This window comes from Rhipicephalus sanguineus, chromosome 3 (assembly GCF_013339695.2).
Source record: "Rhipicephalus sanguineus isolate Rsan-2018 chromosome 3, BIME_Rsan_1.4, whole genome shotgun sequence".
Classification (NCBI taxonomy): domain Eukaryota; kingdom Metazoa; phylum Arthropoda; class Arachnida; order Ixodida; family Ixodidae; genus Rhipicephalus; species Rhipicephalus sanguineus.
In genome coordinates, this window is record NC_051178.1 from 136,072,762 (window position 1) to 136,097,886 (window position 25,125).

A 25,125-nucleotide genomic window follows, 5' to 3' on the forward strand; every position below is an offset into this window, starting at 1 on the left:
TCGAGCCGAGGTGGTCTGGCACGGCGTGTCCCCGTACGGGTCCCATCACGTTGGCGATCCTTTGAAGGCATGCGCGCAACACAGGGTCCATACCGGCACGATTCGTAGGGGCACGGGCCGGCACGGCAGCAACAGCGGTTAGTCAACGAACAGTGCACCCAGATACCACACAGAGTTGACGGCGAGCTGGAGCGTCGGAGTCGCCGGAGTCGCGGCAACCGGAAGTAGACGCTGTCTCGAACAGGGCGTCAGCGGTGACGTATGCCACGCGAGATGAAGAGGAGCATTCAGCGAGGAGGGCAAAGCGGTTTTGGAAGAGGGTAACGGAGGAAAGAGGGAAAGAAGCGATCGTCGCGTTTCGATCATCAAACGCGTGTAACTCGGCTATTACGGCACCGTTTCGAAAAATTCTCACGGCTACGTGTTCGTTGTAAACTCGAGCACAACTTCCTCACCTCAACTAAATTTCGACCGCTGGGTGGTTTAGGGGCCCTTTAAGGAAATTTTATTATTAAAGACATCCTCAAGTCGCAATACTCCATGGTAGCTTTGATGAGGACAGAAAAGCTAGACCATCAGAATTAAAGACATTTATTCTCTCTCTCACACAACTGTTCACCTCATACAACCCTGAGTTACATGTACAGATTCTGTAACAATTAGCGCCCTCACCATTTTTTTATGCAATGCACTTTTTGGGAAACTCTACACAGGGCCTAATGAAACGTCAGCAGGTCTCACCAAGTATTGCAAAACCTCGCCAGGTCTTGCCAGATTTTAGGTTCACTATAAACAAACTTAATAAATGTCACACTCAAGTCAGCTAGTACAAGCCCCACTTCTAACTACATACTACTTCCATAGGTGTGCTGATCGCTGACTCGTTTCCCTGCACAGCTACGCAGTAGAATGACACACCGCATCTAAATATTCTCATCGCAACAAGTATACAAGATAAACACCATCATTCCTTTAATAAAACAAGCAACCTGCATTCCTGTTTTCTCAAGGTTTGTAGTTTGGTGCATCTTTTTGGTTGGACTCTCACCGCTAAACCACAGTTCTGTATTAGACTACCTCCAGGGTTGACACATTCTTGCGACTACGTCAAACAGCCATTTCGCGAACCGATAAACGCCTGTTCACATATGCAACAACACATTGTGTGATGGTAAAAGGGTAATGCCAAAACTTCTGACCCACTGGACTAGTTCGCAATGGATGCATGTGCCCCACCAGCTATGCCTCGTCACTGTCACATGCTACAACGATCTGTACAATGCTTTGCCCCGTGACAATTACTACAAATTTTGGCTGCATTATTTTCATTCATACTTTCCTGTCCCGTTTCCCTTACTTTGGATTACACAGGCATCTCTCATCAACATCCGTGATCACAAACTGACTGCAAGGACTGTACAAATATTGAAAAAAAAAAAGAAAAGATATATAATGTGGAGAAGATAAGAAATGCACTATAAAGTGCTGCCTCAGTACATGACATCCAGCCGACAGTAATAGCTTTCTGTGCTCCACATAAGCCAAAAATCACGAGATCTTATCACTTCCGTTTGCCGAAGGTGTCAAATTGCAAGAAATGAGGAAGTCACAAGGCTACAGTTTTAGCTACTTACAGGAACTCCTTCATCAGGCACCATAGCTGAGAAACTCAGCTCTTGATCGAAGAAGTGCTTTATCCCTGGTGTGGAATTGCTGTGAGGGATCTGAAAATAGAGACAGAGAGCAGTTCCTGAATGAGAACTGGAGAGGTTTGCCTGGCTGTTTGCGTAGCGCGCTACTACAGGTAACACACTAAGCAACCAAAGCTGATCACTATCACGGGAGTATGCTTCACAGGCCTAGACACAAAGAACCAACTTACGGCAACAATCTCGGCCGCAACAAGCGTTGCGTGAAAAAGTGCCGTGAGGCTGATGATGCTGTATACATAGAGAATGGTGATGTGGCACGGCATTCTGCGGTGAGGAAACATCACACCGTCAGCACAAACGGCTCTGCCTGCCCTTGCCGTCGCATGGGAGTCTCCTGGACAAAAAAAGAAATAGCGATGAAGTTCACAAGATCCAAGGTCAGGACAAGACCGCATCTACTAAAGCTCCAGCTGAAAATTATTTTTTATTATAGGCTAAATTTACGCGCGGACAATGCCAAATGTCACCTCAACAGACCTTTGTACAAAGCTCTGTAGCAACAATCAAGGTACACTGATCATTGCAACAGTTGTGAAGAGCGACAATGTCATGCTGCAAAGTCGAACAGAACAATCACACCACAGAATTTCCATGGCATGCAACTGTTCGAAAGGTCATCATCTTGTCAAACAGTGCGCGATGCTATAAGAAATGAAAATATGTCCCATCAACAAATTAAGTTGACAGTCTCTCAGTAGGTCAAAAACTACCATTCTGCTTAACACGTAGCATGTGTTTCTTGTGGCTGTTCACTATGAGCAGTTTCATTAAAATGGTTCTTTCAAAGTCCTGGATATAGGCTGTAAATGATTCTCGAATAATCTGTACTTAGCAGCTTAACTCAGACATACAATTCCACGCAGCTTTGACTGCATAAACAACCGCTTCAGATATTATAATGCAAGTGAACTGCACACTTTCACACCATGTGCATGTAACTTTTAACGATTACATAGCACAATGTATTAAAAACCATCTAAACTTTCACTGCCACTCCCCAATCACAACACAAATGAATCGCTCTGGGGTGCCTATGACTAGTATTGAAAGTTGGGCTAGTTGGTACGGCAGCATGTTGGTGTACAGCGCGAGGAACGACGAAGACCAAAAGAACAGACACCAACATGCTGCCTATGACTATCTCACTTGAGCCCTTTGGTACCGATGAAAGCCATTCTTATTCATTATCAGCCACCCTTTCTTCAGGCCAGGGTCATCCACCTGTTTTGCTTGGTGCTGTATGTGGGTCACACAAGTTCTTCAGACAAGTGCCATAGCACTGGTGCAACATACAATGCAAGGAGTTTGTGGGAGCTTCAATTATTTGCAGAGTGCAGAATGTTTGAGAAAATCAGGTTCTCATAAAAAAATTCAGCACAGTATGACAGGCTACACAGAACGAAACTCCTGTTGTGCTAATATTTGTTGCAAGTGATCATGTTGCACAAATATGAGCTGCACAATAATTACATTCACATCACACACATTTAGTGGGCCACTTAAGAGATACACTGAATGAATTTGCATAGAAATATAACTAAAATCCCATTTTCCTCAGCTTTACAGTAAGAGGTCAATTAATTGCAGAAAAAGTTGAGGACAACATCCCATTTTCTTATATCATGCCAAAATCCAGCGCCGCTTTGTAAATTTTAAAGTTTTTCTTGTTTGTGTCTAGGTTGGTACAGATGAACAAAAGTTCTAATAAATTCCATAGCTTAGTCTTTTCACTCATTTTGATCTATGCTGTTGCAGTGAGTTGGTGTTAAAGAGAGCCTTTGCGATAATATTGAATTTGTGCACAGGGCCACTACGTCACAGCAGAGTGATACTGAATACAGTACAGAACAGTAGCAACACTTTCACCATTTGAATGACATCAGGCATAAAAGCTATGTTGTGACAATAAAAGGCTTGGAAAAGCGTCTAACTATTACGGAGCCCACTCCGATGAAGGCATCAGCCTGTGCATCGACAAAACAGTAGAGTTGTGACAACCAAGTTATTTTGCTGCTGGTTTTCAAACAGTGAAGAAAATTTCAGATCATTTGCATAGTTCAAGATCTGCGATTTTGTATGCGGCTCAGAAATCCTTTCAAAAACCTCACGAGATGTTTCTCGACTGCACTTGTAGCACGGAAAATTATTGCTAATAAAACAACTTACACAGCGCTGATCTCTCACACCATATCGGCTAAAAGAAACAGGTGCGACTGTTCGCGTAAAATGCTACGAATGCAGTTGTTGCTGTGGAAGTAGACTTCAAAACCCACTGTCGACACCTCAATCATTCAAAATGGCACGCAGGCTGCAGATATTAGCATTGTGGACAGATCGCATGATTCATCCTTTCTTGACGCCGTCTAGTAGAGTGAACGAAAAGACAACGCTACCAGAAGCGATCACGAGACTATAACCATGCGTAAAATCAGCTAAACGCGACTGTTGTACGCTGCTCTAAAGAGCCGCAGTAAAATATCCCCGACCACGAGCTTCCCTTATCAAGCCGCGGGTAAAAAAAAAACGACACGCACTTCACAGCAGCGCGGATAGGCGGAGAACGACAAGCTTATCGTCGCAGTTAAAGAAGTGTACATAGTACTATGACAATACGGACTGCTTGTGAATAGACCTTATCCAAAATATTCATGCAGAAACAGCTAGCTCGTGACATGCGCGCTGTGCAAGCATAGATCTAGAAACGAGAAGTGCTGTACTTAGGCGACCACAGCATCGCTGTGCGGTAGGCCTACCCACCTCTACAGCATGAAGCTTTGGTCTGTTCAGCACATGACTTAGAGGGACAGGAACGTTGCCTCAAGAGAACTTGCGCGACTGCCAGCAACTTCCTCGTACACATAGAGATCATGCGCAGATGCAACAACCGCTCACAGACGCTAGAGCCGCTCGGTTTATCGGGACATTGGCGCGATCACCTAGAGAAGCTGTTTCTGAAGTTAAAACAAAAGACCACGCTAACAGGAACCACATAAAAAGCGCATCAACTTCGGTAACGTAGTGCAAACAACAGTAGAGAACACAACGGAAACTCACGAAAACGTCATTCCTCTGAAGGCCTGATCAAACTCTATACCAAACGTCAACTTTGTTTAAGGTTAACGCAACAACAAGCACATGAGTCTACAAGGCAAACATTGCTGTGAAAGCAGCAACGACAATGATACACACCGAATGATGATATTTGTTGACGCCTGCTAGGGTGCTAGGTGCCAAGGCCACTAAGTGAATTAGGCTTAAAAAATATTAACGCAAGAACCATAACTGCTCACCGAAGGAGTAAGTCTTCGTTTGCAAGTCGCATTCGAGTTCTAGTTGTGACTATTCACACACGGTGAATTCCAAGCACACACAAAGTCACGAAAGCAAAGTCTTGTTTGCGATCCAAGCTCACCAGGAAAAAAAAACCGCACTAATTTAACCACGTGATAGGGCATTGCGAGATGCGAGCGAAAGCAGTTTCGTATTTTGTATATTGCACGCCAACGAGAAAATTAGCAGCTTTTCAGTAACTATTATTACACGTCATAAAGTTTATTGAGTTATAAATTTTATTAATAAATCACTGGAATAATTTATTACGCTTCATTTGACTCTGGTTGCGTAATTAGGCGTGATTGATAAAACGCAAAAGTTGCGCGTATTCTGTCATGGCGGTTTTCTCTTGTCCGTGCGTGTTTTGCTCAGCGTGAGCTGTTGGTACCAGTGGTTGACTGTGTGTTCACCGTTTCTTTCGTTTAGTGGATGCTGTCGACGAGGACATGAGCAACTACTGATCAACCTTTGCGTTAAAAGACGTCGGCGCTGTAGAACGCCAAAACGACCATTGTGCGCACCACGTTGCGTTACCGGAGTAATGCCGACTTTGATGAGCCGCTTCCCGTTCGCATCTCCGACGGATAGCCGACCGAAGAAGCACTCTCTGCCGGATAACATAAGGCCCCTACAGCTCCTTCGCGTTGCGCTCTTGTTCCTGCGCCGTTATGATTCCAGTGTCATTGTGAGTGACAGTGGCTAGTTCTGAGTTGTGCTACGTGCGCTGTCGTGAACGGTGTGCCTCAGTATGATGGAAGAATCGTCGTGCGATGCCAATCACGGATTCGTCGAGAACACCGAAGGCATCGCTCCTCAATTTTCTGGCCACCTGGAGCTCCTTACGGAGTCCAGCGCAGGTAGTGCCGCAGAAAACGTGATGGAGGAGAGCCGGTCGTCTTATACGTCGAGCCATTTTTGCACCGACGACACGGCCAACGAAGCTGTCGGCGAAAACACGTTGGATAGCAATGACAACTCGACACGGCACAGCGATCAAAGTGACGAAGGTAGCGGCGAGTGCACCGCAAAGGCGCCAAACAGCGTGGCATCGGAAAGCGCGCGCCCTGAGCCGAATGTAGTACCGTCCGCTTTGGACGAGGATACGAAACAAAGTGCTTGCGTTGCCGAAGGCGACGCGTCTGCGGGCAAAAACGTCGCCGGTGAACCGTCTCGTGAGAGCCGAAGCGAAGACGACAAGCCTTGGTGCGCCGAAACTTCCAACGACAAATCGGAGTTGGATGCCGAGAGCGGCGCCGGTAGCACCAGTGGCCACAAGCGGAGGCGTTCCCGATGCGTGCCAGTTTACGCTCCGGGGACTCGTGTTGAGGCGAGAGATTTCCAGGACAAATGGTGAGCTGGCCGCCGCGAATGGCGTTCCACCCGTCTTTGTCTACCATCGCGCAGTTGAAACTGGGGGGCAAACACTGTTCTAAGGAAAACACGCTACAGCAGAATAGTTTGTTGGCCGAGTGTGGTGTAGTTTCGCTGTAGCGCAAGGCCATGGCTACTTCGAGCGCTGCTAACACTAAACTCGACAAAGACGACGAGATTGTTCCATAGTAGGTCTCGCAACTCTTTTTTTTAATCTGCTTTAAACTGACCTTAGTGTGTGTTCGCGCTCGTTTATTAGGTAACGACGGTTGTCTTATGGCTTTTCCGGTATTCATTCGTATAAGCGAAGGGTTTATTTAATAAAAGTTTCCAATGTGACTGCTATTTTGCTGGTCTTTCTCGCGAGGTACGCTTGTGTCCTTTGTGGATAGTAGAAGATTTCCACGGAGCTGGAAATAGACAGTAAGGGTTTGAAAGATTACTCGCAAGCATTGCAGTGTTCGACTTGCATTCTCTGTACTGCAGTATCGTTCACAAAGGCGAAAAGTTAGCCGGAAATTCGCTATTGCATAGCGTGCATAAAAAGAAATATGCGCATACGCACTGTTGTAACCAAGAGCAGTAGACCTTTCACGAATGCAGTTTTATTTCGCTGCTCATTTAGTCCTTGAAGTCGTACGCCGATGATCGACATGGTTTTCAGAGCACGCGCCCGCCGTAGCATGTTAACAGCTTGGCGATGCTGCGAGTCACATTTTCGGAGGTGAAGCTTTCTCATTAACACATCTGCAAAGCGAACTCGGAGCCAGGCAGCATAGTGCTTTGTTTAGACGGAACGCATTCAAAGGTAGCACTCCCGCTTTCTTGCAGATCATCCGAGGCCGCCAAAGCAGATGAATATGTTGTCTTATGTTACTAGAATATGCGTTCTTGTGCTTTGAGGGTGCATGTGATGAAGGTCATGACTGGGCGATGTGGGTAGCACTTTAAAAATGGAGCAGGGCATCTGTTTTTGCCTGGCTAAACACAACATGCCAGCATGCCAAATATTAGTGGTCGACATTACATGATAGCTTAGTCTAAGCTAACATTTGCCTGAAGAACATTTTATATGGTAATGTTATTACTGAGTCGTTTTGCTTCAGTTACTCTGCAAGAGGACAGCAGGTCTTTTTTTGTAGACCAGATTTCCAGATTAGTAATGCACCTCGGAGAGTATTCGGCTGTATAGTGCGCACAGGCATCACACGCATATTCTTTGCAAATGGCATTCTTGGTGCCCAATACCTAATGCTACAATTGGTGAAACATTTAGCAGTCTAGTCTGGGCATTTCATCATGCTTTTCAACTTATAGCAGCTGCTTATTATTACATATTTTGTTAAAGTGGTCTACTTATTCTACTCAATTGTATCACGGTCGTTTTTGCTGCATTTTGCACCATCAAGTATTTTAACTTATCTTAGTAAGGTTTAGTTTTACTATATCCAAGAAACTGTCATGTCTGGAAGCGTCAACCATAGCCACAAGTTATGCCTACCATAAGCACGTATGGGCAGGTTATTACATAATGCGAAGGACAGATAACCGAAGGTCTGTTAGAGTGACAAAATGGATACCTAGAGATGAATACCTAGAAATGTAGCTCAGGATGTAGCTTTGTGGTTATGGAGATGCACAGCCAAGCACAAGTTCGCAGGTTCTATTTCTGGCCTCAGCAGCTGTGTTTTTGATGGGGCAAAATGCAAAAATGTCCATGCACATAGATTTAGGCTCACATTAATGAACTCCAGGTGGTCGAAAATATATGCATAGATCCCCCACTATGGCGTGCCTTGTAATCATATCTTGGTTTTCGCATGCAACCCCAGCAATTTCACATTTTCCATTCTTCATTTCTTATCATCGACTACGCCAAGCAGCTAGTCCTGGTAATGATGGCGGCACAGCTGCTTGAAATTCATAACGAGCGAAAGGGGTGTAAAGTGAAATGAATTTTTACGAAATGTGACACCTGGTTATTTTATTCACAAACTTCATTGCAAACAAAAATGAAGAACAGAAGCTGTTACCGTTAATCAATTAAAACTCGATTCGAACTAAACACAATTCGACAAAGTTCCCTATCTAACGAGGAAATTTTCATTCCCCGGTAGGTGCCTATAGGGTTCATTGTTGTCATCAACCCAAATTAACAAAGCTTTTCTCAGAATAATTCCTAATTTTGACACAGGTTTTTCTTCAAGTGTACGCTCTAATGCTAATGAGTTAAAATGCGCAGCCGCCCTGGTCATGACCTTAGTTTTATTTTGACGAGGCTGCACATTGTGCCCATGCGCCGAACAATGGACTGAACAGTCACTAGTGCTCTTATTTACCAGATAGTGCTTCTGGTGGCCGTGCTTTATTGTCCCTGTAAATGCTTCCGCGAGAAAGTTGTGGTAGTTGCTTTCGTTATTTCATGGTTTGTGTGAAAGACTGTATTGATCATCTCCTTGCAACTTGCTTGCTTGTCAGCTTGCTTGCACAAGCACTGAGTCTATTCTCCCTGACTTAGCTTATGAGCAGCCTGTCGTAGCTTGATGTGAATACCTACCTGGTCTGCATAATACGGACATGGGAGGCTCAATGTCTGGGCTGCTCTCGTGGACTTTTCACACGTGCAGGCATTTGTTAGTGGCAAATGCCATGCTGCAGTAACTTTTGGGGATTGCTACGTTACAGTTCTAGATTTCTAAGGACCAAAACAATCCCTTCCCCAATTTAACTGAATCCACTCAAGCATGGTCATCACTTCGTTAAATTGAGTTTCAACTGTAGCTTTGCACAAAATACGTTTGTAGTTCATGATAGTCCCAATATTGTAAGCTTTTCTTTTTTTCCGATTCTAATGCCAACCGATTTCTTAAAAACCATTTGAAGTTTGTTACAGTTTTAACAATACATGGAGACAGGAGTTAAATATTAACTTCAGGTGCTAAATTGTGCTGAAAGCACAATATTATTATGGGACATGTTGTAATGGGGGCTGTAGATTAATTTTGACCACCTCTAGTTTTGTTAGTATGCACCGAAATCTAAGTAGACTGGTGTTATTGCATTTCGCTCCCACCAAAATGTGGCTACCATGGCCAGAAATTTAATCTACATTCTTGAGCTTAGCTTCGCAACACCTTAGTGGCTAACTACCACTGCAGATTTTTTAAAAAAGTGTATGGAAATGTAATGTCAAAACTGTATGATTAAGAAAATCTATCTGCATCTATAAAGAGATCCATTAGGAGATGTTTGCTTGCAGTGTTGTTTACCACGGTCCCTCAGGAGTTTTTCCATTTGTGCATATGGTTGCACAATTGCCATTGCATGTTTGGGAGCTACTACAGTGTTTACACAAAGCTTTGTGCAAAGAACAGAAATCCTGTTCCTGCGAAAGCATCTGGGATGACAAATTACATCAACATTGTAGCCTCTGAAACTTCTTCAGGCATTCGCTACTCAAGAAGCGCATCTGATCTGAACGCCGCTCTTGATTTACGTCGGCTATCAGCCAATAAGCATGCTATGTCTCTTGCGACGTAAACTGGCAGATCCGCAACGTCAACGTGCAGACGCCCCGCCCACCGACGAGAGTGAGAACCGGCCTCTGTTTGAAAAGAGGGCGCCTGAGGAAACGGCAACTTCGCGCTCCGCTTGTGGCCTTTACGCGGCGCGCACGACTGTAACATTTGGCAGAGCAGTTCAAAGCCATGTCAGCTTTCTGCAGGATGTGTTTTTTCAACAAGCCCAAGGGGTGCTTCATGACCCCTTTAATAAAGTGGCTGACTGGGCTAGTTGGTTGTGCATACTTACGGTTAACAGCGCGAAAAGAGCACACGGCGGACAGGAAAAAGACGGGACAAGCTCTGACTTCCAACTGAATTTTTATTGACAAGAATGCTCTTATATATACCCGGTGAACAGAAACAATCGTTAACAGAAGGTGAAAACATAAGCAAATTGCGTGGCTTTGCTTTCTCACTTCAGATTAGCGATAGGTTTAAGTATTGGTGCCACAACAAATCTTTCACCTTGCTCTTTACTTCTTTTTGTAGGAAAGACATATATACACTGTGTGAAGGAAGACATTTGTTGTCATGTCAAAGACAAATACACTTGTCAAAACGTTGGGTTTAGCTTTCTCTTATTCAGTTACTCTTGATCATTCCGGGTAGGTTTAGGCTTTTTCTGCATTCGGAGGCGCTAACATTGTTGGCCGAAATTCAACCGCTGCTCACTTGCTAGGTGTTGTGTTCGTGTGATCTAGCTCCCCTAATAACAGCCTTGGCGTCCTTGTGCTGCAGGTATGCTGCTAAGGTTGTGAGTGTCGACGAAGAGAATGGCGATGTGCTCATCCACTTCGAGGGCTGGAGCTCTCGTTATGACGAATGGCTCCCCATGGACAGTCCACGGTTGCGGCTTGCAGCTAACCTTCACACACGCAAGGAAGTGAAGAAGCACCGTTACAAAAAATCGGTGAGAATCAGTCTGATAACTTCGACCTTCTGCCTCTATTATGTCTCATCATTATTTGGGCATGGTCTTTTCTATTTAGTGTTGTACCACTTTCTGGGAGATCATATTTGTTGTGTATGTGTTTCTTTGCTTGCATGAGCGAATGTGTAAACATGCACGCAAGTGTTGCCTATATTTTATATGACGAAATATCGAAACTTACCTTTCTTCCTGTTGCAATGTGTTCCATAATCTCTACTTGCACTCTTATAAACTGAAAGTGGGGTCCCCTATGAATTAGTATTCTGTTTGCACTTTTTCTTTGTTCATTTGCTTCTCCTCATGATTGTTCCATCTTGTGCTGTCTATCTGACATGACATTGCTGTTAACATTTGTGACACCTTTTCCTTTCGTCATTTTTTTTTTCTGGTCCTTCGTACAATATGACTCGGTTAAAGTGTTTTGTATTAGACAAAAGAAAAATTTTTAGACTGGTGTCACCAGTAAGCTCTGTGTATATGCAGTCAGCAGTATCAATGAGAGTAGTATAGTGGATTAACACAATGCTAGAACGCTTTTTGGCGGCCACGTATGATCATCACATCCTTGCACTGAAACATGCTGCATGCAATTATGCAGGAATACAAAAAAGGAGAGGAGGTGCTAGCAAGGTGGGGCGACCGCAGGAAATACCCGGCCAAAGTGATAGAGGTGAAAGACGACGGTACGTGGACTATTTCTCATTCTGCTGTAGATTCCTTGCATGTGTGTGTTTTCGCTACACGTGTGTGCACTGTAACCAGTAAGTTTCGTGTGCAGATTTCAGGAGTGTCTTTTTTTTATTTTTCTTGTTTCAGAATTGTACTCTGTAATTTTCTATGATGGGATTGTGAAGACATTGAAGGGAATTAATATTGAAAAGATGCCCAGTGATCAAAAAGGCTGTGTGGTAAGCTCTCCTTTCTTTCCTCATATTTTTAGGATTCTGTTGAACTGCTGCAGCAGTGTAGAAGTTTTCATGTGATGGAGTTTCGTGTGATATTCCTGTGCTGCCCTCTGCCATTTTGGTAGGGGGATGGAGCTTTGAAGGGTGATCCGGGAAAACCGGGCTCGCCAGAACAAAAGCCTCCGAGATCGGAGGCCCTACCACAGGGTTTTGCGACTTTCCTGCCAGGGGAAGGGCACATGCGCCGTGGCACCGTGAGAAAGATGGATGGCCACTGTGGAAGAGCATGTTTTAACTCAGGAAAGGGGACACTGAGGATGAATGTTATGTAGAGCTGTATTTATAAACTATGCTTTTGCAGCTGCAGCTTGTACCAGAAAAAAGAAAAAAGGAGTCTTGTTAAGGCCATAAATGAAGCATAAACGAAAGACTTGCGGTGACACGGCCTTGGAGCTTTTCATAAACTCATTATAACCTTAGTTTTCAAAGATCCTGATGGGCCCTAGACAACTTTTTATTAGTAATGGATGACTCAGTCACAATTTAAAGGAAACCTGGGAAGTTTCAAGATCGTTAGTTAAGGTAGAACAGCAAAATGCGAGGGGAAAAAATGTTTAATCCCTGAAATCCCATTGATGTACCTACACTGGGATTACAAAAGTAACAAATATTGATTTCTAAAAGACAGTTCACCAGTTTAAATTGATTTCGTGTTTCTTTTCAGTGTCCCTTTTTGAGAACATTCATCAATTTCTCTGTCGCATGACTGTCGGAGTAGCGTGTGCATGGCATGCCTTGAACCAAGTTAGTGTGCTTGAGCTGCGTGTTCATAAAATTGGGAATTCAATCGGCAGAACACTTTATAAGTCAAACCTTCCTATTTTCTGTCCATAGAATGCAAGCAAACATTGCTGTAGTTTAAGCGCAGTACTGGTTGCCTAAGAGGCACTCCTTCGTAATCGTACAGGCATTTCCTCGCGCACCTCAGAAGGAACCCGAAAGCAAGCGCCATCGTGATTCATCGAGCGACTCTTCGAAGAAGAGCCACAGCAGGCACGGAGAGCAGCGGAGGCTTTCTGAGGGCGGCAGCACCGGTAAGGCACAATCCTCCATGGACACAAAGAAGAGTGGCGAGAAGGTGGTGAAGTCCAGGCCGTCCAAGCAGAGCTCCAGGTCAGATTCCCGGAGGCAGGAAAAGAGAGGTGTGTTCTTCCTCCCTTTTGTATTACGCCCATTTGTCCAAAATAGCTGTGTCGGTAAAATGAACTACTCTTGAAAGTGCTGTGAAGGCATAATTGAGTTAATTGCTTCATGGTATTCAAAGCGTCACTCACCATTCCAAAGACTGCTGCGACACGTACTGTTTGCACTTGGTGGATCATGGTGTGTTTTTACAAGAAGGTTAATTGCATTCTATTTCCACGCCCAAAAACCAGCTCGAAGGACCCAATAGCAATTTGAAAGTAGTTTACTTACTTAAGCAGCAGCAAGCAATAATTTTCATGTAATGTTCCCGATGTTCTTGTTGAAAGTGTAGATTTTGCCGGAACACTTGTGACTGCGTGGTCTGTGCACCAGGATTCTATTTGCCATGCTCATACGTGTGTCGGGGGCTCTTTAACTTATCACACCATTGAGATTAGGCATTTTAGTGTGGTACCCGCTGAGCATAACAAATGTGAAATGTAAAATGTGAGTGCCTATTTACTTTGCAGAAGCCAGCGCTTCGCCAGCAACAAGCACCTCAAGCACCTCATCACAGTCCAGGAAGAAAATATTGCTTGTAGGGGGGAAATTCATGGCCAAGAAAGCAGTCTACCCTGAAGCAGCAATAAGCTCTAAGCGCAGAAATGATGTAAGTGCTTGTAAGCAATACGTCTATAAATAAAGACACAGGGCAGCTCTGCCCTTGTATCACCAATCAAGTTGTCAATTCGAAACATGGTATGGGGGAATGCCCCTTTTCTTGTGCAGTTATCCAAAGCCACTTTTAATTTAAGAATCAAGAAATGCAGACATTTGGTTTAACTAGACTATCAGATTGTACTTGCAGAATGCTTCATAGCTAACCATGCTGTGAGCATAATTTTTGGCATGCCCTACATGATGTAAGAACAAAAGACACAAGATGACAGTGCTAAAAAACTCCTCCATACCAGGTTCTGGTGATATGAATTTTGGGTGTTTGTGCCTGGGGCTGGATTATGGCTTATTGATCTGGCAGGAGTACATTGTGTTCCAAAGTTTACTTAGACTCAGTGTGGTAATGTTTGGGAACACACTAACCTGCAGATGTTAACAAACAACTTCCATTCTTTTGCCTTTCTCTGGTTTCTGTGGCCTGTCGCAAGACTGAGTCTGCAACCTGCCCGTGAATCTGTGATCTTTATTGCAGGGAAAACGTAAAGCAAGTCTTACGGGGGATGAGCCTTCTCCAAAACGAGAGAGAAAATCTTCGGCTGCAGCAAAAGGTATGGTCCCTTTCACCTGCTGTGCATTAGTACTGTGCTGCAACTTTTAGAGGCAGCTAGAAGCGGTAGTGGTGGCTGTCGTGTTATGGGAGTCTCTGTAACCGACCTGACACCCACTTGCCGACCTTGTCAAATCAATTGGTAGTGTGCTTAGAAGAATAGACTGTTGGGAAAGTTGTTAATTAATGACAAAAGAAATGAACACATGTTTACATAACCTGTTTACAAGCATGTGCCAATTCTAGATGCATATTTCCGTTTTATGTGCGCCGAAAATATAAAATAAGATAGAACTGCATAGCACCTAAATTTAAAATGCTTTCTATTTAAAAAGTGCATGCTACTTATGAGTGAAAATAGGCAGTTTTACTGTGTCCATCTGTCCTTAGCTGTTCCAAACTTATGGATGTCTTACTAGTGGTACTAACCCATGGACTGTGCTAATATATTATTAGCTGCAAACAGTTGAATCTGTGCCTTGATGTCTTCCAGATGTTCAGCTGATGGTGTAAAATTCTGTATCCCAATTCCAGAGATATGTCACAGTAGTATAGATTTTAGAGCACTAACAAAATATAAGAGCAGTGGGAATGCATAGCACGTTGCTGATCCATTTGAACATCATTATTCATCTGAAGCAAACGCATTGCTTCAGTAAAACACATTGGCATACTTGGCAGTGGGGTGCTGGTTTACAAGCGTGGGCCAATTCCATTGCTTGGGAATCGACACTTTTAATACATAGGGCAAAATCTTGGAACTGCCGAGGAGCATTACTGAATCGCAGCGACTACTTCCTTCAACAAATGGCACTGCCTTCCACTTCATAAGTGCTCTAGGGCAGGTGCTGACTGTACAATTATTGGTGTAGATTATGGCACTCAGTACACAAGCTTTTGACCACTGCGAACGGAAGATGTAATACTGCCTGCTAGATGTGAGCGAGGTTCTCTTTATTAATGTCCTGTTGGTATGTAGAGCAATATTCCCTTTCCTCAGTTTTACAGGCCTTAAAGGACCCCTGGCAGCGAAAGTTTTGTCTTCGACTTTTTTACTGCAATTTGTAGCTTTGTGTCTGGTAATCTCAGAATTGAATCATAAATGCTCTAACTCGTCATATAATTAATAATAGCATCATTAATTGAGAATAATTTTGCGTCAGTTCAAAACACCCACTTAAATACCATAAGAAACTAGTGCCCCACAGCAGGGGAGCACCTAAGATCACATGGACTCGAGCTTTGGTGTCGTTGAAAGCGCAGTTTTCAAATCGGGGACCCACACGCGCTAAAGAATAAAAATGATGCAGGTGCTTTGGTGTTGTTAAGTATGTGCCCCCCGTCCCTCTCCTCCCTACTCAGAAAAAAAAGTTCTGGCCGAAGCAGCCAGAACTACTTTGAGAGCTGCCCGACAACAGAGCGAGAGGGGTGACGAACATTAGTCCTCGCCTGGTGCCAGTCGGGGCATTATGCGCACCCCGCAAATATTCTCTGACATCAACAATACTTGTTTTACTCGTGAAACGCCACGCGGGGCCTCTGTCTTCATCATACTAGTGGCGATGTCGTGAGGTTCTGAAAACTCAGATGTGCACTCGTGCTTACTTTAAAACCAAATTAAAATACCCTAATGGCAACGTTCGTCACTCATAATTGGTCAAAAGTGCCCACGCATGCAGGACTATCAAACAACACAAGCATCTCGAGTTTCCAAATTTGGTGTCACGGCTCCTTTAACGAAAGTTTATGAATACTACATAACTTGTGTCTGTGGGGATAGTGCTGTTTGTGTGTTTGTGGTCACAGCATATGCCTTACTCAGAATACTAAATAGTACCTGTAGTAGCACTAACAACTCTAGCTTGTCGTTCAAGTCAACATCTCTCTTCAAAAGTTCCTAGTAACTCCACTTGTTTGTGTGAGTTTTACTGTAACCTAACGCAAGTTACCGCATCGCATGGTTTGTTAGACTACTGCGTATTTTTGTGCAGTGCTAATTGCATGTCTCGCCTTTATTAACAGATCTTACAGATGGTAGTCCTCACTCCTCACCTGATTTTACACACTCCATCACGGCTCAAGATTACTGTGCATCCTCTGGTAGGGCACTCATTCCACCTTGTTCATCTTTCTTTCTTGAGCATGCACATTGTGTGTTGATTTTGTTTTTATAAGGGGATCTTGAATAGCTCCTCGGGCTTGATGTAAAAACACATTTTGCAGGTATGAGACAGAGCACTGAACATCTCGCCAGATTTTGCAGTTCTGGGCAGCGCGTGGAGTTCATAAATGTAGCATTAACCTTTTCTAAGCGACTGGTTTTTTAACAGAGCCCTGGTTCTAGCGATGGGTCAGTCATGGGCAGCTGTATGCTAACAACATTGCACAGATGTCTAGGGGGTCTGCCATTTAGCCAATAGTTGACAAAAGGCAGGCAAGATGTTTAGATCAGTGCTCGGCTTTTTACTGTTACTGTGTATATTAATTGCAGGCTGTTATAATCTTGAAATCTGCATTTCAAATTTTCAAACAAATTGAGTGCTTCCCAGAGAAAGTGACCGTTGTGTGTTCACGCTCAAACGCACCTGCCCAAAATTAGCAAAATGTAGTGCTGTAGGCGTGGTGTCTCACGCATTGAAGTGGGGAGGGGTGGTGGTGGGAAAAGTGCGCAGTGCACTTTCGGTACCGTATTTTCTCACGTATAGCCCGCCTCATATAACCTGTACCCTCATATGCAACCCGCCGATGTGTTTAAAAGGTATCCCCTGCACATTTCCACTGTGCTGAAAGACGGCAAAAAACTTCGTTTCCACTCAGTTTCAGCCACCCGTGTCACTCTCCCCGTCCTCTCCTATTGTCAGTTTCGGCCGTCACCGTCACTGCCGCATTCCTTGCATTGCCTTTAAGACACATTGCTCACCGAAATTCACATGACTAGCACCCCAACTTTAGCTCCAAATTCAGAGTTTTCATTGTGCAGGTTATACACAAGAAATTATGGTATCACCACTAGTAATAGGTCCTTCGAAAGTTATTTTGGAAGTACTTTCTCAGAGATGCCTTACTTGTTTCGAAGTATTTCTGAGGCTTCAAAAAAAGATGATTCCAGGGCACCATTAGTTAATAAAAATATGTTTTGCAGTCACATAGTAACAGCACCACTTGTGTCTCTAAGAAACAAATTAGGGAAAGTCGACTTTGTGTTGTTAACCTTCTGACTGTTTTGGGCAAAGAAGTTTGTGTGTGTGTCGTTTGAAGTGTGTGCCTAGGGAAATGTCATTGCAGCTATACACGGCATAACAGCACTTGGGCTCTACCAGTTGTCATTGACCCTGCTTACATTGGAACAACATGTACTTGCCACACTTTATTCAAGCACCAAGTGTCCACAGGGAGTTGCAAGGCTAATCGGATTTCGTCACTGTAATGTTTAAGTGGCTTCTTCTTTACTTAAATTTCCCTTAACTTATTTTCTTCTTTTTCTTTCTTTTACATCCCAAGGCTTAGACGTCTCGGCACCTGCGCAGTACACGCCAGATGGCAGACGAAGTAAGCCATTATCCTTGCTCTGCACTGTTTTAACTTAATGTATGACAGTGAGCATGCCATGCACAAGCACACAACTAAAAAATAAGCTCGAGCTTAGAGCATGCACATTTATATTTCAGTATTGTGTGGTTGATTTTTTTTTTTTTTTTCTCATGGTAAATAACCCTATCGCACCTGTACACAGCCACGCATTCTTGAAAGGCCTCTTCATCTGTAGAAAAAAATCACCTTTCCTCAGTTTATAGTTCTTTATGGAGCCCTGCAACACTTTTTTGAATGTTGTCAGAAAATGCTGTCGATCTGCAGTCAGTGCTGCTGTGAATATGTGAGCCTAATATTATTGTATTGCATGCAGCAGGGAATTTACGATTTCAAGTAAAAAAAAAGGGTAACGATCGCTTGCTGCTCTCTCATTTGCACTGGTTGGTTAGTGGGGTTTTGTGGCGCAAGGGCCATGGATGGCCAAAGAGCGCAATGGTGCCAAATTCGCACTGGTGCCATCTACTAAGCAAAAAGTGGGCTCGACAGATTTATACGGGCCGATTTCTTGATCGCATGAAAATTCTCATATCATTATTGCTAACCATTAGTTATGTTTATTTGTCTCGTACTGAGCCCGCTAGGCCACTTGCCAATTCATATCGTCATCTCCAAAACCACCAGTACACTTGCCAGCTCCCTCTAGCTCCCTTCTGTGCGCCTCGTGAGCTAGGCGCCTTGGCAGATTATCTTTTTGTATTTAGCCCATTTGAAAGTGCTTCAGTGTGCCAATCTCGATATGGCTACTACGTATATGTCCTGTTGAACTGACTTAGGACCATAGGTCGGCAAACTCACTCGTGAGTCGACTCACTCAGACTCAGATCGGGTGGCGAGTCTTAGCCTGGTGAGTCCGGGTGAATAATATCTTGGTGAGTTTGAGTGAGTTTGGTTGAGTAAAATTTTTAGTGAGTTTGAGTCTGAGTGAGTCCGTTGAGGAAAATATTGGTGTGTCTGAGTCCGAGCGAGTCCTAAGCGCAAAATATTGAAACACGCTAGCGAAGATTCGACGAAGAGGAGAGCGAGGCTGGACTGGCTCGCGAGCGGCGCCATTGTCTCTTCGCTGAGCTACACCTCTGCATTGCCCATCTTGTAAATAACCACATTCTATCGTCACAATTGTGGTGGAAGGTGCTGGGTAAGCTAGCTACTACCAAGTGATACCGGGAAGACACCATCCCCTAACGACGGAACCGCAACAATACAATGTTTGCCGCAGCCATCGACTAGCGGGCTTGGCACCACTACCTCAAGAAATGAGCTCGGACGTGGACAACCAGCAGCCATCCGCAAATACATCGCCGTACCACTACAGGGAGCTGTGGACCTTCACAGGGAAACCTGGCGATGACTTGGTCGAATGGCTTAGCCACTATCAGCGGGTGAGCCGATCGAACGGTTGGAATGCGGCTAGCCAGCTGTCTCACCTAGGGCTGTTCCTAGATTTCATGGCACTGGTATGGTTTGAGAACCACGAAGAGACTTTGACAACCTGAGACCAATTTGTGGAGAAAATAAAGAAATGCTTTGGAGACCCAGCAACGAAAAAATTACAGCATATCCACGGGTGAGTGATGAAGAGCTTGGGCGAAGCTCCTGAAGCAATCATGGTCTCGGGATCCGCTTCTCGTTGAGCCCGTTTCGCAGCGGCGTCCTTGGCACGCACCGTCTTGAGATCCACCTGGCTGCCGCCAAGCGAGTGCCCGCTGCTGCGCATCGTCCATGCTCCACCAACGATCCGACACGTACAGCAACGATCCAGGAGAATGAGAGAGGCGCTCGCTGCCCGCACATCCCCGCGCAGCAGCCAATCGGAGAGCAGCGGCACTTCCAGCGCCATCTAGTGTCGATTCACACAAGCGCCAAATTGCACACAATTCTATTGGACCAACGCCATCTAGGAAATGAGACGAGAAATGGTGATGATGACACAGATTGTGTACAGCGCCATCTAGAATGTCGTCCCTGAACTGCAGTTTGTATGTACTTCTATGAGACAGCGCCATCTATTATACTGTTCGGGAGATACTGCCGGTTACACCGGACGCATGACAAGGTTAGACTAAGAGGAGCTACGCCCCTAAAAGAAATGCGCTGAGCAGACGTCACAGAGGGCTCAAGTCACCGGTGAGACATGCAGAACCTACTTAGAAGAGATCCTGAAGTTGTGAAAGTCAGTGGATGCCCACATGACGGAAGAAGACAAAGTGGGCCATATACTCAAGAGAATTGCCTATGACGTCTACCACTTCCTTGTTGGCAAGGAGTGTCTGGAATGTGTGGCCGACATGATTAAACACTGCCAAACCTTTGAGACTCTTAAAACTTGTCGCATCGCATCGAAGTTCGGACGTCCGGCCAACGTCACGACTGTTGCCACAGTCGATGCCTGCCAAAATTCCCTACCTGCCGACCTTTCCTCCACCATTCGTGAGATTGTACGTGAGGAACTGCGTCGCCATGTCTCTGTTCCCGTGCAAGCTGGAGACCCGCAGTGTAATACACCATCCACAAGCATCAATGCTGCGAGTTTCGACAAGCACAGCTACTCCAATCGCAGTCCACGGCTGAGGGCTCTGCCACCAACAGCTACTTACGTTGTGACGTCTTATGCCCCCCGCAGCAGTTATAGCTACAACAGCCAACCGCCTTCGTTTGTGTCCGAGTGGCAACAGTGCCTCGAGTATCCACACCACACCGCAGCAATATATTTCTTGAGTGAGTCTGAGTGAGTTACACCTTTTATTGCCGACCTATGCTTAGGACTAAGGTGGTCTATTTCTTGGATACATTTTTTTCGTTCACTTTGTCTACATAGGGTTGTGCGCCGGTCATGAACCCCCTCTCAGGAACATATGGGCTAGAGGTAAACAGCTAAAGGCCATGATGCGCATTGGCATTATTTTTGTTGTCACCTTGCTCCTTGTTATCCGTTCCCTGTGTAGCTTCCAGCGCACTCATAGCAACTAAAGGAAGGTGCATGCCTTGTACAATAACTACCTATAACATTACATGTATTTGATGGATTCAATAAATATCTGTGGCAGCAGATTAATGAGGCAGTAGAGTCCAATGGTGAGGTCTTTGTATGATTACTCAGAGAACTGTTACAGGGCTCATTAAGTTAAACTTTGTGATTGCAGCTGTATCAAGAATGTGTGTGTTTGTGTGTAAGTGGTGGTTGTGTTTGTGTGGTTCCTGTGGAAAATTGTCCCGTGATTCTTCCTTTCTTGGAACTTTTGGAAATCACATTCTTTCAGAAATCATTCGTCTCACCTTGCTGTTTTCTGCACAGTTGCCCCCAAGGAGTTTATTATCGAAGAGGATCACAACCATTTCAAGTGTCATTTTGAGGGCTGCAACAAGAGTTTCCGCAAGGAACCCCTGCTGGCATCACACCTCAAGCACTACCATGGGAACAAGCCCGTGTTGCCGGCAACGCCTGATCGTACTCCGCCAAGTGCAACTCCGGAACAGTCTCTGCCAGTCTCCTGTGAAGCAGTTGAGTTGGGCCAAGAGCTGGGGAAAATCAAGTCGGAGCATCCTTCAGTGACTTCCGTGCCTGAGGCAGCATGCGAAGAACCAGTTGAGGCTATCAGTCACCAGGAGGGAAATGGACCGCACATTGTCGAATCATCTGCATGTCCTGACACGGCTAGTGTTCCAGCAGTATTGGAAGAACCAACTGAAACAGGTAATTTGACAAGAGTTTTTTGCGTTCGGGGTTTTTAAGACCTGATGTTCTCTTGTGAAATTTAAAGAAATTTTTTTAAATTAATACTATTAATTTATATCACCTTTAGAGTAAAGACACTTTAGCAAAGGTACCTCTCCTGCCATCGCACCCCAGTTTTTCATGGGAATAATATTACTAAATTATGTTCACATGTACTGTAAAAATTTTATTTATTATTTATGATTCACAGCTGTCGGTCGCATTCATCTTTTCCTGCGCTAGTATCCCAACACTTCCCTCACACACTCCCAAACTCGCAGTGTGCTGCCAGATTTCTACTTGCTGTCACGAACTCAGTTGCTGTGTTCTTGAACGCTAAGGTGAGTTGTCGTCAGCCGCCGCTTGTTTTCAACAGGAACTAGGGGGAAGCAGCCCGGAGCCGAAATAGATTCACAAGACATAATGAAAACACAATATAGGGCCACCTGCAACACAAGGTTGGTAGTAAACAAAGTGACACTGATGATGGTAATGGCGGTAGAAATAGTTCACTTCTGTTGCTCGTAGTTGCCAGACTTCCAAAGCTTTTCTGCCAATGACGGGTGTGAGGCGAGGGTTGACTTTTCACTGCGTTCTTTCTTTCCTTTTCTTTTTTTCCCTTAATTTGACCTATATTCTGGTCTTTACTAAGCTCAGTACAAGTAATTCAGACATTTGAGGCAAAGCAAGGACAGTTGGGTCATATCGTGACCACATGCACTATGAAACACAGCTGTAGTTATGTAGAGGCCAGTTTTAGCAAGGATTGATGGTCACTATCTAAACAGCTGCATCTCCTACACTGCTGTGGGGTGCATTATTGCATCTTTGTTGCCATAGCTTGGGATCAGCGGAAGTAAAAATGGTTTGTCACATGTTCTATATATTTCGCGCTCACGTACGAAGTGCCACCATCTGGAATTTGTCAGTGGTGCCACAGGTGGCACGATGCTAACGAAACCCAATGCCTTATGCTTTTAATGACATTTGCTTGGGCCCGCACAGCCAGTTTAAATTTGCGTTCCTCTCTTCCAGGTGCACCAACTTCTGAGCAGCAGCAGCAGCAGCAGCCAGTACCACAGACTGTACCAGAGCAGACCCCTGCACTGGAGCATTCCCTCAGAGCTCTCCTGACACCTACACCAGCCACTGAGGCACAGCAGGGAGCTGCAGCGACAGTGGCTCCCACTCCGGTCACCACCACCCCCACCGGAGCAACAGTTCCGCTTGCCAAGCCAAGGCGCATGCGCTTCATACCTCACTTCACAACTCTGGTCGAAGGCCGGGAGAAGCGCAAGATTGCCAAGACAGAGAAAGCGCTGATAGCCGACATGGAGGCTGCGGCCAGTCGCAGGACGTCGGCCGGATCTGCAAGTGACCGCAAGCGCAAGCGCACTTCGAGCACGCGCAGTGACAAGTCTGATGATGGGAGCAAGCGCAGTGCCACGGTTAAGGAAGAAAGCGGCCGTAAGGCAAAGACTTCCGAGACAGGTGACCGTCTTGCTCTGCTACCCTGGTTCTTTTTGCAGTTTCTGTTGAACATAAGAACAAGAAGCTTGATAAAAGCATGATCACTAAAGATAAACTACATTGATCTTTTACGTCTAGTATAGTGCCAGCTTCTTGCACCGGCTTTAGCTGAAGTTCCCGGAAACTTTGAGGACACAGTTGCGAAAAGTGAGGAGAGGGGAAGTATGATAACGCACTGAAACAAGCTACCAATGCAGCTAAATTTTAGGTGTAAGATTATAATGGTATAATGTTTCACCGGTGCCAGCACAGATTCTCACGAAACAATTCTCTTCGGCATGATACCGCAGCTTCAGCTGCCAACGCCTGAGGAAGCAATGCTGGTTAGGTCTAACAATTTGGGTACTATGGCTTTGATGAAAACTTGCCCCTGGGACATGTGCTAAGAGACTTCAAGCAGTGGCAGAAAGCTTTTCGCACAGGTGGCTGATTGGTAATCTATCCTGGGATAATGCATACATATGGGCTTACAGTCATTAAATCATCCTTCGGGTTCGTGGGCGAGCAGCTCGCATGTCTTAAAAGCACACACTCTCATTTGTGTGCTTAATCTTGTATCTAGACAAAGCTCCAAACTGTTTCCATGAATTTTGAACGTGTGCATCCGACATGATCTGCGTTCCTTCTGATGGCTCATCAGTCCATTGTTCTTACATAAAAGTATTTCTTGAGGGGCTAGTTGGTGAAGCATCTTGAAAGGATAGGTGCAAATTTGACACCACGAAAATGAAAGGCGCTCGTCTTGTTGTCTCACTTTCTTGGTGTCTAAATTTGTGCCCATCTTTTCAAGAAGTTCATTCATGATTTGCTTTTGACATGCCATGTACTGACAGAGACCGCACACCAAGTAAAAACTGTGTACATCAAGGCACCACGACTACATTGAGGTCTTTGTCTGTGTATTAAAAAAAAAAAAAGAAACCTAATCACAGACATTAGATTTACTAATGGAATTGTTTTAACATTCACTACTCTGTTCCTAAATGGCTCGACTATACAGGTAGGATTGCTTAGCGTGCCTTCAAACACATTTTCCTGTATTCTTTGCTTTCTAATGTGTATCTGCTTTACTTAAAAATGTGCTTACAGCGCATTTTTATGGTAAAATAACGTTGCCTGCGCTTACTTTTGCACAGCTAAGGAGACTTCAGGGCATGGACCCGAGAGTACGCCAACAATTGATGGTGACACGTCTGTAGAGGTCAAGAGTGACGAAGTTGTAATGTGCGTGTGCAATTGTGAAGAGGAAAGTGGCCTCATGATGCAGGTAAGAGTTCTGTTTAGTCCTCTGTGGGTGTTGTATTTTCACATGCACCTCTCCCTTTGTTTATATGTGTTTCATCAAGCAGTGGTCAGGCACTTTATTCTCTGTCATTCAGGCTTGTTTGATCGCATTGAAATTCTCTGCTCACCAACATTATCGTCAATAATAGTGACCTACCTCACGGCAGCTTTAGCTTCTCTTTTGTCATGCTGCGATGAGTACGTTGTAAGGACAAAGACTCCGATCTCACTGGTCTTTGTCTATTTTCACAGTGCGAAGTCTGCCTCACATGGCAGCACGGAGCATGCTTCAAAATTGAGGAAGAAAAAGACGTCCCAGACAAGTACATCTGCTACATGTGTGTTGCACCCAAAGGTAAAAGCATAAACACATAAAAAGATTGCTTAGTAGTGTACGCTTGTGCCTTTCTGGTAGTATCTTTGCTGCTGCATGCATGTAAGGCTCTCGCTTATCGACTTATCGAATTCATCTTTAACAAGGAATTGAACTGCCTAGCGCGAGTGGCATACTTGTTGCGCATAGCTTGTGCACAGTTGCACAACTTAGTTGCTTATTTGCACAACCTCTCTTTACCATGAGATGCCTACTACGAGTTTCCCGTGTCAATGCACTGTTAACGTTACTTGTAAAGCTTGTTTTATTTCTATTGTGACATCAACTACAGCAATGTTGGCTGCCGCCACCGCTTCTGCAGGTCTCGACTTGGTGTTAGGTTATGCCAA

At 44.7% G+C, this 25,125-nt stretch overlaps 2 protein-coding genes across 20 annotated transcripts in view; one reads left to right on the forward strand and one right to left on the reverse strand.

Annotated features, from left to right (window-relative positions):
* LOC119385888 (E3 ubiquitin-protein ligase RNF13) overlaps window positions 1-5,191 on the reverse strand; it is a 58,830-nt gene extending 53,639 nt beyond the window's left edge. For 7 of the 11 annotated variants that reach the window (XM_049413435.1, XM_049413434.1, XM_049413438.1 and 4 more), the window contains exons 1-3: window positions 5,003-5,191; window positions 1,883-2,046; window positions 1,635-1,724 (exon numbers count right to left, since the gene is read on the reverse strand). In XM_049413435.1, coding sequence (XP_049269392.1) covers window positions 1,635-1,724; window positions 1,883-1,993 — 201 coding nt within the window. In that variant the 5' untranslated portion in view covers window positions 1,994-2,046; window positions 5,003-5,191. The remainder of the gene's footprint in view (window positions 1-1,634; window positions 1,725-1,882; window positions 2,047-5,002) is intronic. The other 4 variants (XM_049413441.1, XM_049413432.1, XM_049413436.1 and 1 more) reach the window with 3 other exon arrangements.
* Window positions 1-25,125, forward strand: part of LOC119387228 (PHD finger protein 20) — a 70,458-nt gene that overhangs the window by 34,266 nt on the left and 11,067 nt on the right. The window contains exons 1-13 of one of the 9 annotated variants that reach the window (XM_049413428.1): window positions 5,369-6,395; window positions 10,718-10,889; window positions 11,509-11,593; window positions 11,727-11,818; window positions 12,783-13,017; window positions 13,531-13,670; window positions 14,211-14,286; window positions 16,308-16,385; window positions 17,787-17,834; window positions 21,169-21,567; window positions 22,624-23,079; window positions 24,255-24,385; window positions 24,655-24,757. In XM_049413428.1, coding sequence (XP_049269385.1) covers window positions 5,794-6,395; window positions 10,718-10,889; window positions 11,509-11,593; window positions 11,727-11,818; window positions 12,783-13,017; window positions 13,531-13,670; window positions 14,211-14,286; window positions 16,308-16,385; window positions 17,787-17,834; window positions 21,169-21,567; window positions 22,624-23,079; window positions 24,255-24,385; window positions 24,655-24,757 — 2,617 coding nt within the window. In that variant the 5' untranslated portion in view covers window positions 5,369-5,793. Of the gene's footprint in view, window positions 1-5,367; window positions 6,396-10,717; window positions 10,890-11,508; window positions 11,594-11,726; window positions 11,819-12,782; window positions 13,018-13,530; window positions 13,671-14,210; window positions 14,287-16,307; window positions 16,386-17,786; window positions 17,835-21,168; window positions 21,568-22,623; window positions 23,080-24,254; window positions 24,386-24,654; window positions 24,758-25,125 lie in introns of those variants that run through there. The other 8 variants (XM_037654546.2, XM_049413427.1, XM_037654549.2 and 5 more) reach the window with 8 other exon arrangements.